The sequence below is a fragment of the Scardinius erythrophthalmus genome, assembly GCF_964197995.2.
Source record: "Scardinius erythrophthalmus genome assembly, chromosome: 22".
NCBI classification, from domain to species: Eukaryota; Metazoa; Chordata; class Actinopteri; order Cypriniformes; family Leuciscidae; genus Scardinius; species Scardinius erythrophthalmus.
This window is the reverse complement of record NC_138242.1, coordinates 16260673-16272682: the sequence shown is the minus strand read 5'-3', so window position 1 is coordinate 16272682 and position 12010 is coordinate 16260673. Positions and strand designations below refer to the sequence as shown.

Genomic DNA, 12010 nt, shown 5'->3' with positions numbered 1-12010 from the left:
CAAATTGGATGCATGTAAACCTATTGTAGGAGACATCCAAAGCAAAATTAGAAACCGTTAAATAGCATATCAGGGACACGTTTGAAAATGAGCAGTACTGTCATAGGGGCCTTTGAATATTGTGTTAGACAACTGAGAACCACTGATATAAACATGCATAGGTGTGACATAAGCAAATCATAGTGTCCATAATGTTAAAATTTTCAAAAAATTCCCCCTCCCATAGTTTTCTTAAACCATAATTTTGACAAAAATGTAAGACTGCACTGCCCTCTGGTGTCACAACAGTGTCATTTCAATATGACAAAAACGTGAATTTATGTGGCCGGGTTGGCTCATCAGTGAAAATACGAGCATATTTGTGTTGCTGTTTGTGATATTAGTATCACGTGTGTTTGTGGGTAGGGATCTGGAGCAGTATGTGGAGACTCTGAGGACTGACTCCAGCCCTGCTGTGTCTCAGAGAGCCGTGACACTGAAAGAGGTAGAGGAGGGAGCTGTCAGCCTGAGGAAGGTGGGCGAGAACCTGGCTGGACTGAAAGGTAAAATACTCAATGAAAGAGCTTTGGAGGACTTTTCTTTCTTGTTGTTCAAGATGTTTCATTGGCTTCCTTAGTTACAGGAAGTTTAATATTATCCAGTGCTAGACCTGCCCACACATGTTAAAGTAATGCAACTTGCAGAAACTGTGGGCCAGCTGTGTTCCTAGAGGTGTGAATTGTGATTGACAATAAAGATTGCAGCCTTGTTGGTAACAGACACAGCAAGACTTGGCCTGTGACGCTGTTTATCACTTGCTTACAGTGATATAATGGCATATTTATACAGAATTTTTTTTTCTGTAACCTCCCACTCAAATACAATCATATGCTTCATGACTCGACCTGCAGAAGCAGGTTGAAATGTCAGGAAGTTCCCTAGCTGATGACGACACTCAGATTAACAGCAAAGCACCTTTATTTTTCTTGCAGGAGAGTTTCCAGCCCTTCAGGCCCACATGCGAGCAGTGCTCAGGGTGGAGGTCGAGGCCGTAAAGTTCCTAAAAGAAGAGCCCCACAAACTCGACAGCATGCTGAAGAGAGTCCGATCCCTCACGGACACACTCGGAAACCTTCGCAGGTACAAACGGAGAGAGTAAGAGATTGAGACAGACGTTTCAATTGCGGATAAATCAAGATTGCGGTTTATAAAAGACTTTATGACGAACTTTTTGGACCTATACTCCTTATGATTCCAGCCACGTATGTGTCCAGCCAGAGCGTTATGGTCTGCATCTCTCATTCATATTGTAATCACGTGTTAGCAGAGGTCTGGAGCATGTGCTACTAGTCACTTTCTTTCTCCCCCGTCAAACCTGATCAGACTCAGGTTGCCGTTCTATATTACCAGCATTCTAGGAAATAGTGTTTTATTTTAAAGCCGCTGTGTGTAATTGCAAAATGAAACAGATAATAACACGTCCTGATGAAAACGTGTGTGGAAAAAGTTTTTTTTTTTTTTCCTATTTCTTTTTTATTATCTGTTTATTATTCTGTTTTATATTCTATTTAATATCTTCTTTTTATTTAAATTAAATTACATGATGTCCTTTTTCATTTTCTTCTTTTTTTTTCTTTTTAATTGTATTTTATTCTTTATCTTTTTAAACAAATATTTCTATTTTAAATTTATTTCTAATTCTATTTAGGTTTTTTATGTTAAAATGTATATATTTTTATATTATATTTTATTTAAAAAATGTATTTTTAAATACAAGAAACCCAATATAGGACTCAAAATATTCATGTCTGTAAATGTGCAGGATAAGTTACGGGTTTGTTCAAATCTCAATAGGATTATCAGAAACTTGTCTTCCATTGTTGAATCAATGTTGAGCCCCATATAGCCATCTGAAGAAATCAGCTGTGATCTTCAAAAAATTGCCCACTGCAGCTTTTAATCCTCAAAAATAGGATAGAAATCATAAAAATAAGCTTGTGGTTTTAAATTTGACTAGATTTTAAGTTAATTTTGAATGTTTCCCTCATTGATTTCTGTTTGAACTATTATTTGTTCTCTAGGTGTGCCACAGATAGTCTGCTGAATCCCTCTGACCCTGTTCCCTCGTCGCCTGCCTCTGAAAAAGCAGAATCGCCCATCGTTGAATCCCTTGAGCCTGCCTCGGTCATACCCCAGAGCTCCATAGTGAGGTCAGAGGTTATGACGTCAAGTCCTATGGTGATCCACCACGTCCAGGCCTCTCCTGTCGCCTCACAACGATCCCAGAAATCAATAGCACCATCACCCATTCCCCCTGCTGCACAGAGACGAGAGTCTACACCTTCACCCACCAAACAGCTCAAAAAACTTTCACTTGAGCAGACACAAATACCAAATAACAGCAGTAATGGAGTCTCTGCTAATGACATTCATAGTAAAGGTCCTTCTCCAAACTTGTTAATTGAGGAGATCCAAGCAAACCGCAGCAAGAGCAAGAACAGGGCTGTGTCGATCGAGGTGAGTATTTTACCTTACCTACCACGTAATCTCCACGGACAAACTCCAAACGAATTTAGTTTTGGCCTAATTTTGTTTGGAATTACGTAACACTAGTTAGCTCTTCAATTTCACTTGAGGTACACCGCGGCCTTTGGGTGAAAATGTGCGTTCTCCTGTTCACTTACTGTTTTGTTTGGTATCTTCAGGCTGCAGAGAAAGAATGGGAGGAGAAGAGGCAGAACATGGGTCATTATGATGGGCAGGAGTTTGAGCGGATGCTCCAGGAAGCTGAAGCCAACATGCTGAGAGGAATACCAAACCTCGAGGTGCCCAGCGAACCCGAGGGTTCTCCTTCTCCTCCTGCAGTGCTCCCTGCCTCCCCGGAGGAGGTGACAGAAAAAAACGAACCTACAGCAGCACCAACAGAACAAGGTAAGAGACATAAAGAAATGTTAGTGGTCTTGAGACTACTATTTGGTGATGTTTATGCAAAATTTTTCTTTTTGTAGATGACAATCAGTCAAACTCTGAGAAACCTACTAAGACAGCTCCAGAGAAACCTCCCAAACCTCTGGAGAAGCCATTTAAGCCAGCCTTGGAGAGACCTCTTAAACCCAGCCTATCCATCAAATCTAACCTAGAAAGACAGAGTAAGACTCAGGAAAAAGTTAAGCTTCAGACCACAGAGAAAGCTAACAAGTCCCCTCCTCCACCCCCACCTCGACGAAACTACACCACCAACACTGGGATGACCACCACCCGCTCTGGAGAGGTCATTTACACCAGCAGGAAGGAGTCTGTTACGGTACAAGTGTATTTGTAGGACAGATTTTGTCTTAAGTACAAATAATAAAATTAAATTTTATATATAAAAAAAAATATAAAAAAATATTTGTATTATATTTTAAAAATAGCTTACAGGGTTTTTTTTTTTTCAACTGCTCACACACATTTTCAAAACTTTGGTTCTTTTCCCCCAAAAAACTTTACACATAAATCCAAGAATTGCACACACAAAATGCAAAATGCCTCACATCTCTTGCAAAATGAAGCACTGCATTCAAAAGATCACAAACATTTGTCTTACGTTGCAAACACCTTTGCCTTAATATTATATTTTTGGATATATCATATACATACACAGTCATTCAAAACCTAAAGATCTTCTTTCATGAGCTCCTATGTAAATTTCTGTATAAGATTGAAAGTAATTGGCAGAGACATGTTGAAAAATGTATGGTAAACACGAAAGCAAGATTGAAACCAAACTTTTACTGTAAGCATTTGTGGTTGTGAATACAGTGTTACACAGTCCGAAAGAAAATAAATACATCAACCATGTTTAGTTGGACAGAAACCAAGCATAATTTATAGGCCTATTCTAAAGCCATGATTGGTTTGGAGAGTTTGCACATGTGATGAGTTAGTGTGAGGCACTGATGAATTAGTGTGGCATTTTGATAGTTGTGTTTGAACAAGGAAGTCAGGATACTTCTTGTTAGATCTGTGTGTGTTACATAGAGAATTAGTGTATGGTCTTGCAGATTTGGTGTGTGGTTCTGGTGTTTGAGTGTCATGTTTCAGAAATTGAGAGAAGTAAGGATTTTGTGTGTAAGCAGTTGAAAAAAAACTAATATAAAATAAAATTATTCTATAAATATAATTAAATAAAAATGTTCATTATATTAAAAAAATATTAATATCATTTGTTAGGAGGGTGAAGAGGAGTCCAACAGTACAGCGTCTCAGTCTGAATCAAAGACCCCTCCTGAGGTGAAGCGCAAACCCATTACTCCTCCACCTATCGCTGCCTCGGCTATCACTGAGGAAGAGGATGAGGGAGACAAGATTATGGCAGAGCTACAGGTGAGAGACACGCAGAAACTCAAACATACATACACACACACAGACCTGTAGCAAGCACAACATAATGTTCTTATTGGGAACAAACGTTAATACATGTACATGCTCACTGACTAATTATAAGTGTTTTGATCTTAAAATGTCTTGGGTGTGAATTGCTTGGTGTGGGTGTTATGCTTTGGTGTGTGCCCTGTTGCTCATTCGGTGGCAGTTTCATTTCCCTGCACTAGTTTAGCTTCTGTTCCCCACAATTCTGTAGATACACAACCTAGTTTTCATAAATTCTAAAAAGAAAATTAAAAAATATGTATATACCATTGTTTGCATTTCTACAATCCAAGACCAAGTTATATCCTTTATACCTTTTAATTAGTAGACATACATTTTTATATAGAATAGAAAGTACGTTGTAATCAGAATATATGTAAAACAAATGTAATTATATTTCAAATATTATACAATTAAACATGTCTAATTTAATAAAAATATTTAAACATTGCTCAAATAAATATATATCGTAGCACATAGACATATTCAGATAATAATTTGATAAAAACCCACTGTTGATCATTTCTATTACACGTACAGTAGTCTTGAACAGGTTTGCCCAATTTAATGATGGGCAGATTCTTACCTTTAACTCCCTGCCTCACAAATTCTTCTTCTCAGGTTTTCCAGAAGTGCTCTATTAAGGAGGTAGGGCTCAAGAGTTTGGTAGAGCCACAAATCAGAGAGCTAAGACCTGGGGTCTTACTGCCCCTTAAAGATAAGAAGGTAAAGGATATGATGTCCTTTAGTAGACCCTCCAACTGCCTGCCTGTACCAGCCGCTTGTCCCTGATGGCTGTCCTTTACAATGCTTGATTGGCTTTCTTACCCTTTGCTAACTTCCTCTGTACACTCTTGTGATGGGTATCTGACACCAAAAATGTTCTCACTGTTCTTTAAGTTTAAATTCTGTTCCTTTCCTTTTATTTCTACTGAACTCATGAACTGTGCTGATTGTAGTGATGTAGTTGGAGCCAAAAGGGGAAACAAACATAATTGGTTTTGTGTGCTCTGAGTCATCCAATCAATAAACTAGATTTTCGACACTGCTTTCAAAGGGTGTTGTGTGTGTTTTCTTTTTCATTGTAATAAAAAGGTATCTCAGTTGGACACAATCCAATTTCCAAAAGCTTTATTACCTAAGGTTACATGATTTCCAAACATTTATCGTTTACAATGTACACTTGCAGCTTGAGTTATCTAACCAGGTAGCATTAACAAATTGTCCTGGCCAAAATGTTATTTAGCAGATTTATGGGATAATTATAAGGACCTACTTTAATGTGGCCATCTAGTTTTCTCTTTAGAAATGTTCCAAACCATATGTATCAGTAGAATGTAGCTTAGACTTGGTTTATTCGTGAGGATTTTAGAGGATATTTTCAGCTAGCAGTCTGGAGTTCAGAATTTGTTCTTTGATCTTCTCACTTTGCTGCATGCCTGCTACTATATAAGCCTCCTTACCTATTTGATGGATTTTCAGTCTCGCTTTTTCTCTCTTTACCTTCGTTGCACCTCTTCACTGAACATTTGCACAGTGTTTTCTTTCTGTTAAAAATTGTGCAGTCTTATTTACAGGTGACATATTACAGAAAATCAACCTTTTGATCTCAAAATTGTATTAAGCATACTTTATTTGGGGAAAAAAGTTTTAGAAAAATTGGAAACATGCATTACAACTCTAAAATTAAGTTTTCATTTTTTGGTAAAATTTTTTACCTGTAATTTTGGGCTGTTTATTCAGATCAGTTCACTTAGGCCTTAGGCCTAACTCCAGATTATGATCTGTTATTCAGTCATTAATCCAATTCATTGCATATTTAAAAATGTCTAACTTTAATATAGAGAAGAGAAATGGTCTGAAACTTCCAGCTGTAACATATTGGCATCACTATGATTAGAAATTTGGTTGATTTTATGACAATTCTTAAAATGAAACATATTTTGATATGATAGAATCTATGATCGAAGAACGTGTTTCTTCAGTGGTCTAGAGTAGTGTGTAGCCTAAGATTGTTTCTTTGTGAAGTGATGTTTTTCCCCACAAACCACAGAATACAGAAAACCAAGATGGCAAGAATCCTGACACAGACGAGAATGGCAACAATACAATTCGTCAGAGTCCTGGGGTGAGCGGCAGTATTTATTATTATAATGACTAAATTATCATAAACTTCTACAAGAAATTAGTAGTATAGTATAGTATAAGTCTTTGTGACAATCAGTCAATAATTAATAATTATGAGATCCCCTTTCACTAATATAGTTATTAGCTCCCCTATCAGGTTACTCCAAAGGGTGTGTCCTTGCAATAGTGTTCTGTGAAACCTCACAAAGACCCAGTAATGGCCAAACCAATTGTAGAAAATATAATGAATTCCCGATCGGATTCATAACGAACTTAACTCAACTAATGGAAATTTCTTTTTTCTCTCTCTGACCTTTAACCTTTTAAGGTCATCTACTATGTCACAGCTCAGATCAAGGGGACTTCATCAGTGTCAGTGGAATCAACAGAGCGTAGAGATGCATCACAGTCTCCCCCATCACAGGTGTCACATGTCAATGCTTCTGACCAATTCCAAAGCCAGCTGCAGGTATCCACTAACAAATTTGGTGCCCTCAAAAGTAACAGCCCAGCCAGCTCTTCTAGCTCTCTGCACCAAAATCAGCTGTTTCGTTCAGCCTCGTTGAATTCAAATCCACCCTCTCCATTGGAAGAAGTTCCAGGTAGCCCAACCAAAGGGAAAGTTCATGTGGTCAAGGCTCCTCAAGTGCAGGTTAGCATAGAGGAGAGGGTAGAGTCTCCAACAGCAATTTGCTCACCAGTCTCCTTTGGAGACACTGAACACATTCTTTCTAAAGCAATCCCTGTTGGGCCGGATTTAGCAAATCAGAAGCTTCTGTTTGGTCTATCCAAAGTGAAGGAAAAGAAATTTGAAGAAATTGAGGAAAATGATGAGGCCTTTCTCAGTCCTGATCTGCCAGGAGAAGAGCCACCTCCCCCTCCTCCTGATAACTTTGCCTTCATGATCACTAACACCAGGGTACAAGCTCTGTCCACTGGAGAGTACCATCAGCTTGTCGATGCCAAGAAAGGTAGTGTGCAGACAGTAACTGTTGGCAGCAAACGACCAAGTACATCTGACAGTGGCTCAGCATCAGGAGGTAATGGCAATACCAATGGTTCCCCTGGTGCTGACAACTCCCGTAAAAAGCCAGTTATCATCATTTTTGATGAGCCGATGGACATCCGCTCAGCTTACAAACGGCTCTCTACAGTCTTTGAATGTGAGGAGGAGCTAGAGCGGATGCTTGCAGAAGAAAGAATAGATGAGGAGAATGAGGAAACTGAGGAAGAAGAATGGACTAGAGGATTGCAGGTCAAACAGAATGGAGATGGTAGAGATTCTGAAAAATGTACTGGTTCAAATTCTTCTGCAGATGTCACAGACGGTCAAGTCATGAACACTTCATCCTCATCTTTATCTGAGGGAGGGGCATTAGAAGATGTGAATGGTGATGCAAAGCAAGATGGAAAGAAGAAGTTCAAGTTTAAGTTCCCTAAGAAACAGTTTGCAGCTTTAACGCAAGCCATTCGTGCTGGAAGCAAAACGGGCAAAAAGACTTTGCAGGTTGTCGTCTATGAGGATGAGGAAGAACCAGACGGAACTGTGAGACAACAAAAAGAGACCAAGAGGTTTGAAATTGCTTGCTCCAAAACAGCAAAACAAACAGAGTCTTCAAAATCAAATCCGCAGGAACCTAATGGACGAACTAACGAGATTCGTAAGAGTACCTACAAAACCCTTGACAGTCTAGAGCAAACAATAAAGCAGCTTGAAAACACAATTTGCGAAATGGGGCCCAAGTCTTTGGAAGACCCAGAAAGCTTGGTGAACCCTGAAACTCAGGACAACAAGTCTGGAGAGACTCCAGGACACTCAGAGAAAGGACTTTCTCCCAAAACCTCGATTCCTAGGTCGACGTCTGCAGGTAAAGGTCCTGGTCTCCGAAAAAAGACCAAACCACAGCTTCTTCCTCGGCCTGCCATCATACCAACTACAGGGGTCTCGGTCACACCAGTTCCCACCCACCAGGTCTCTCTCTAGCTCCTACTACCTTAACAAAGACTATGGATCTGTCCCTCTCCTCTTGCCCATAATAGTTCCACCCTTTCCAGTGACTTCTACAGATCCTTAGATTCTGGCGGAGGCTACCAACTCTGGGATCTGAACTTTCTAACACCTTCACATATTTTTTAAAATATGGTGTGTTTATTTCTGGTGTGGTGTTTCATGTATAAACCTTTGTGTGTTTACTGATGGTGCTCTAATCTTGGGTTAAGGTAGCCACAACAACTTTCACAGTCTTAGAACCACAGTCTCAAGTTGTTTCTGGTTCCTTTTTGTGGATTCTAAGACAGTCCTCAAAGAAACTTTGTTGGTATTCTGTGCTGGTTTGCATGCCTTCTTCTTTTCTGGTATACATACTCTACAGTGTTCACAGATGTGCTGTGCAAGCTTTGTCTTGCTGTGATTTAGTTTAAAACCCCCTGAAATATGGCTCTCATTTTTTGTTTCTTTCTTTTTATCCCTTTTCTCTTCTGTTTGGTTTAAATCTTTTTTGCAGAATGCCAGCGTGGTCTCACCTACTAGTCGGATGCCTGTTTCTGCCAAGGTGCGGCAGCAACCGGGCACCTCAGACAAAGAGAGGGCAACAAAACCGCAAAAGCTACAGGACTCTCAGAGGCAGTTTCGCCAGGTAGTCTTATCATAGGACCACTTGTCTAGTCAAAAAGATACACACACCTAGGCATACACTCGAGAGGAAAGTTAGTTCTTGCAGGTTATATATTTAGAGGGAAAGGGACTAACAAAGAACCTGATGAGACCAAACAACCCGTTCATTGGTGAAAAGCCCGGTGCCGAAAGCTGTTTTTGAACTGTTGACGTTTTCTTCTGCTACATTTTTTGAATGGCTGTGACCGAAGGCAACTGACTGTTATCTCATAATACCATCAAATGCTTCTGCATGTTTGCTTTGCTTGTGGCTTTGGTGCTGTAGAAGACAAACTAATTTTACAATAGTGAAAGAAAGATATAAAAACACTACAGCCACTGCTTACCTAACACTATTGGATGCTTAGACTAGGGTCTCTTTAACTAAAAACCACTGACATCTAACCCCTACACACTCCAATGCCTGTGACAATTCCCTTGCAAGTCAGGATGCTTCTCTACTTAACCCATTTTTGGACCCTTTCCCTGTTTACCTCTCGGAGGAATCCCCAAACCCTGGCCCCACTGCCCAGGGTCCACAAATCTACTCTGTCCCTATTATCCTGTGGATGCCTTTCCCAATTGTACCTCCTCTATTCCTCCTGGAGCCTCATATGGTCTTGAGTACTGGTTGGTTGCACTTACACTGCGCATTACTCACTCTAAAACTCACAATCCTACCATCTTTCATCTTCCCTCTCCTTTCCATCTGACAGTCTACTTAAAGTGATATTTTTCTGTATTCTCATCTTGTAGACAGATAGTGTGTGCGCCTTTAGTAATTTCACTTACATATGTAGCTTCTGTGTCTTTGATAATCTGTCGGGAATAACTGTAGATCCCAGTAGTATGATTTTAAACATGCTTAGAAATTTTGCGTATTTTAATCAAGATCCCTTTGTTGACAATCAGTGTGTTTTGGCATCTTTGTTCGCAGGCTAATGGAAGTGCTAAAAGATCTGGAGGAGATCCCAAATCCACTTCTCCTACTGTGCCTGCTTCTAAAATTCCTGCTTTTTCCTCTAGTATGGGAAAAGTCTTGTCCCAATCTGATTCTACTAATATTGTTAATTCTTCTCCTTTATCTTCCTCCCTTCCCGCTAGCAAATCTTCTATTCCTCCTTCTCGATCCAGTTCCACCCCCTCATCTCATATCCCCTCCCTTTCTAATGGTTCTTTAAAATATGCCCCTCCCACTCACAGCACTAAAGGCCTCTCTATTCCCATGCAGACACAAAATGGTCGACCTTCCACCTCTTCTTCCTCTTCCTGTTCCCACTCCCCTTTGTCCCCGACTATGTTGAGTCAGAGTGCGAAGAGTATCCGTACCATTCACACACCCAGCTTCACCAGCTACAGTCGGCAGCACAATGGGAGTGCCGGTAAATCAGCTATCCCAACAGTAACTGTCGCTAAGGATGCTGCGTAAATTGCTTTGCTGCTTTGCAACCATTTGTTTATCTCTTAATGAGGTGGAATCACTCCTGGTTTACTTTGATTCACTTTTTAAGTTGTTTTTGTGATTTTATTTGTTTGAACAGATAATATTTTTTCATGAGAGTGAACTTTGTATTGCATGTTATTATTTTCTCTGTTCAATTGAATGGCCATCCTCCATTATCCAGTGTTTTAAACTTGAATCTCTGCAAATCATAAACATATAAAATGATCAACTGTTTTATTTTAAAAACTAAAACGTTTAATTGCAGAGAGCAGGCTCTTGATCAAGAATTTTACAGAGCACTTCATTTGAAAAGAATATTTATTTTTCATACAAGTTGAAGAGAGGCTAATAAGTATTAAAGTTAACATAGTAAAAAGTATGTAAACAATGTTTTGGTTATTAGCATCCTCTAAATGATTGTAGATTATTTTCATTTTGCAGTTTTAAATAAATTGACAGGCATTGGTTGTAGCCAATAATAAGTGGAAAAGTACTGTAAGTCTACTAACCATTAACACAAATTGTCAAACATTGTCTGTTTTTTTTTTTTCTTTGTCTTTTTTACATGCACTGCCAATGTCTTTAAGATTTATTGTTATAAATTGACAACAGTTTTGCAATGAACAGTTGTCTGTCTATTCAGTAGTTGCCTATTTGCCAAAGTTTGTAATTTACATCCTTAAAAATGACTATATATACTGTGTTTGACACTATGTACATTTAGGATAGGTTAAATCTGGCTTAACCTATGTCAAAAAATCCCTGATTTACCCTCGCAGTCTATGGCTCTTAAATTAATGAGTATTGATGTCTAAATGTAAACTAAAAATTGTAGTGATTGATAAAATTGCTCTCTACTTCACATGTATATACTGTAACATCTCTATTTCAGAGATTGTCTTTAGTTTTGTTAACATATTGTACCAAAGTTTATTTCTATGCATGCCTATACAAAATTGTAGAGAGAGAATGTAATAGAAGAAAATCATGCTTGCACAGACAGATTTTGTAAATAAAAATGTTTGGTTTTGTATAGCTTTAAATGCAGAAGCAATCTGTGCAAAACAGTGTAGGTATTAAAACAATAAAGTTCTGCATGCTTGTCGTTTACATGGCCTCTCGGCTATGGTTTCTCCACTTCAACACTGCAAGTCCTTCTATTAAACATTTTGGCAGATAGTTTGGGTGACTTGTGTTTTTTCTCACATATTTTGTCTTTTACACCTTTACACTTTCATAGTAATGACATTCTAGTGACATTCTTGTAAACATGTTGGGAACTGTACATTTGGACACATTTTACTGAATGTATGTAGGCCTAATGTGTGCAGAGCTGTAGGCAAAAGGTGGTTATTTTGAAAAATCAAAAATATAAAAGTTTTGATTTGTGTAAAATA

At 38.8% G+C, this 12010-nt stretch overlaps 1 protein-coding gene across 13 annotated transcripts in view; it reads left to right on the top strand.

Moving 5' to 3' along the window:
* The window catches only part of kiaa1217 (KIAA1217 ortholog), a 124603-nt gene extending 112811 nt beyond the window's left edge, over positions 1-11792 (top strand). For 8 of the 13 annotated variants that reach the window (XM_081353012.1, XM_081353009.1, XM_081353007.1 and 5 more), the window contains 11 exons: positions 406-542; positions 972-1119; positions 2061-2496; positions 2685-2910; positions 2988-3283; positions 4192-4344; positions 5011-5115; positions 6443-6517; positions 6845-8488; positions 9021-9152; positions 10107-11792. In XM_081353012.1, the coding sequence (XP_081209138.1) occupies positions 406-542; positions 972-1119; positions 2061-2496; positions 2685-2910; positions 2988-3283; positions 4192-4344; positions 5011-5115; positions 6443-6517; positions 6845-8488; positions 9021-9152; positions 10107-10598 (3844 nt within the window). In that variant the 3' untranslated portion in view covers positions 10599-11792. The remainder of the gene's footprint in view (positions 1-405; positions 543-971; positions 1120-2060; positions 2497-2684; positions 2911-2987; positions 3284-4191; positions 4345-5010; positions 5116-6442; positions 6518-6844; positions 8489-9020; positions 9153-10106) is intronic. The other 5 variants (XM_081353011.1, XM_081353004.1, XM_081353008.1 and 2 more) reach the window with 5 other exon arrangements.
* Positions 11793-12010: the final 218 nt, after the last annotated feature.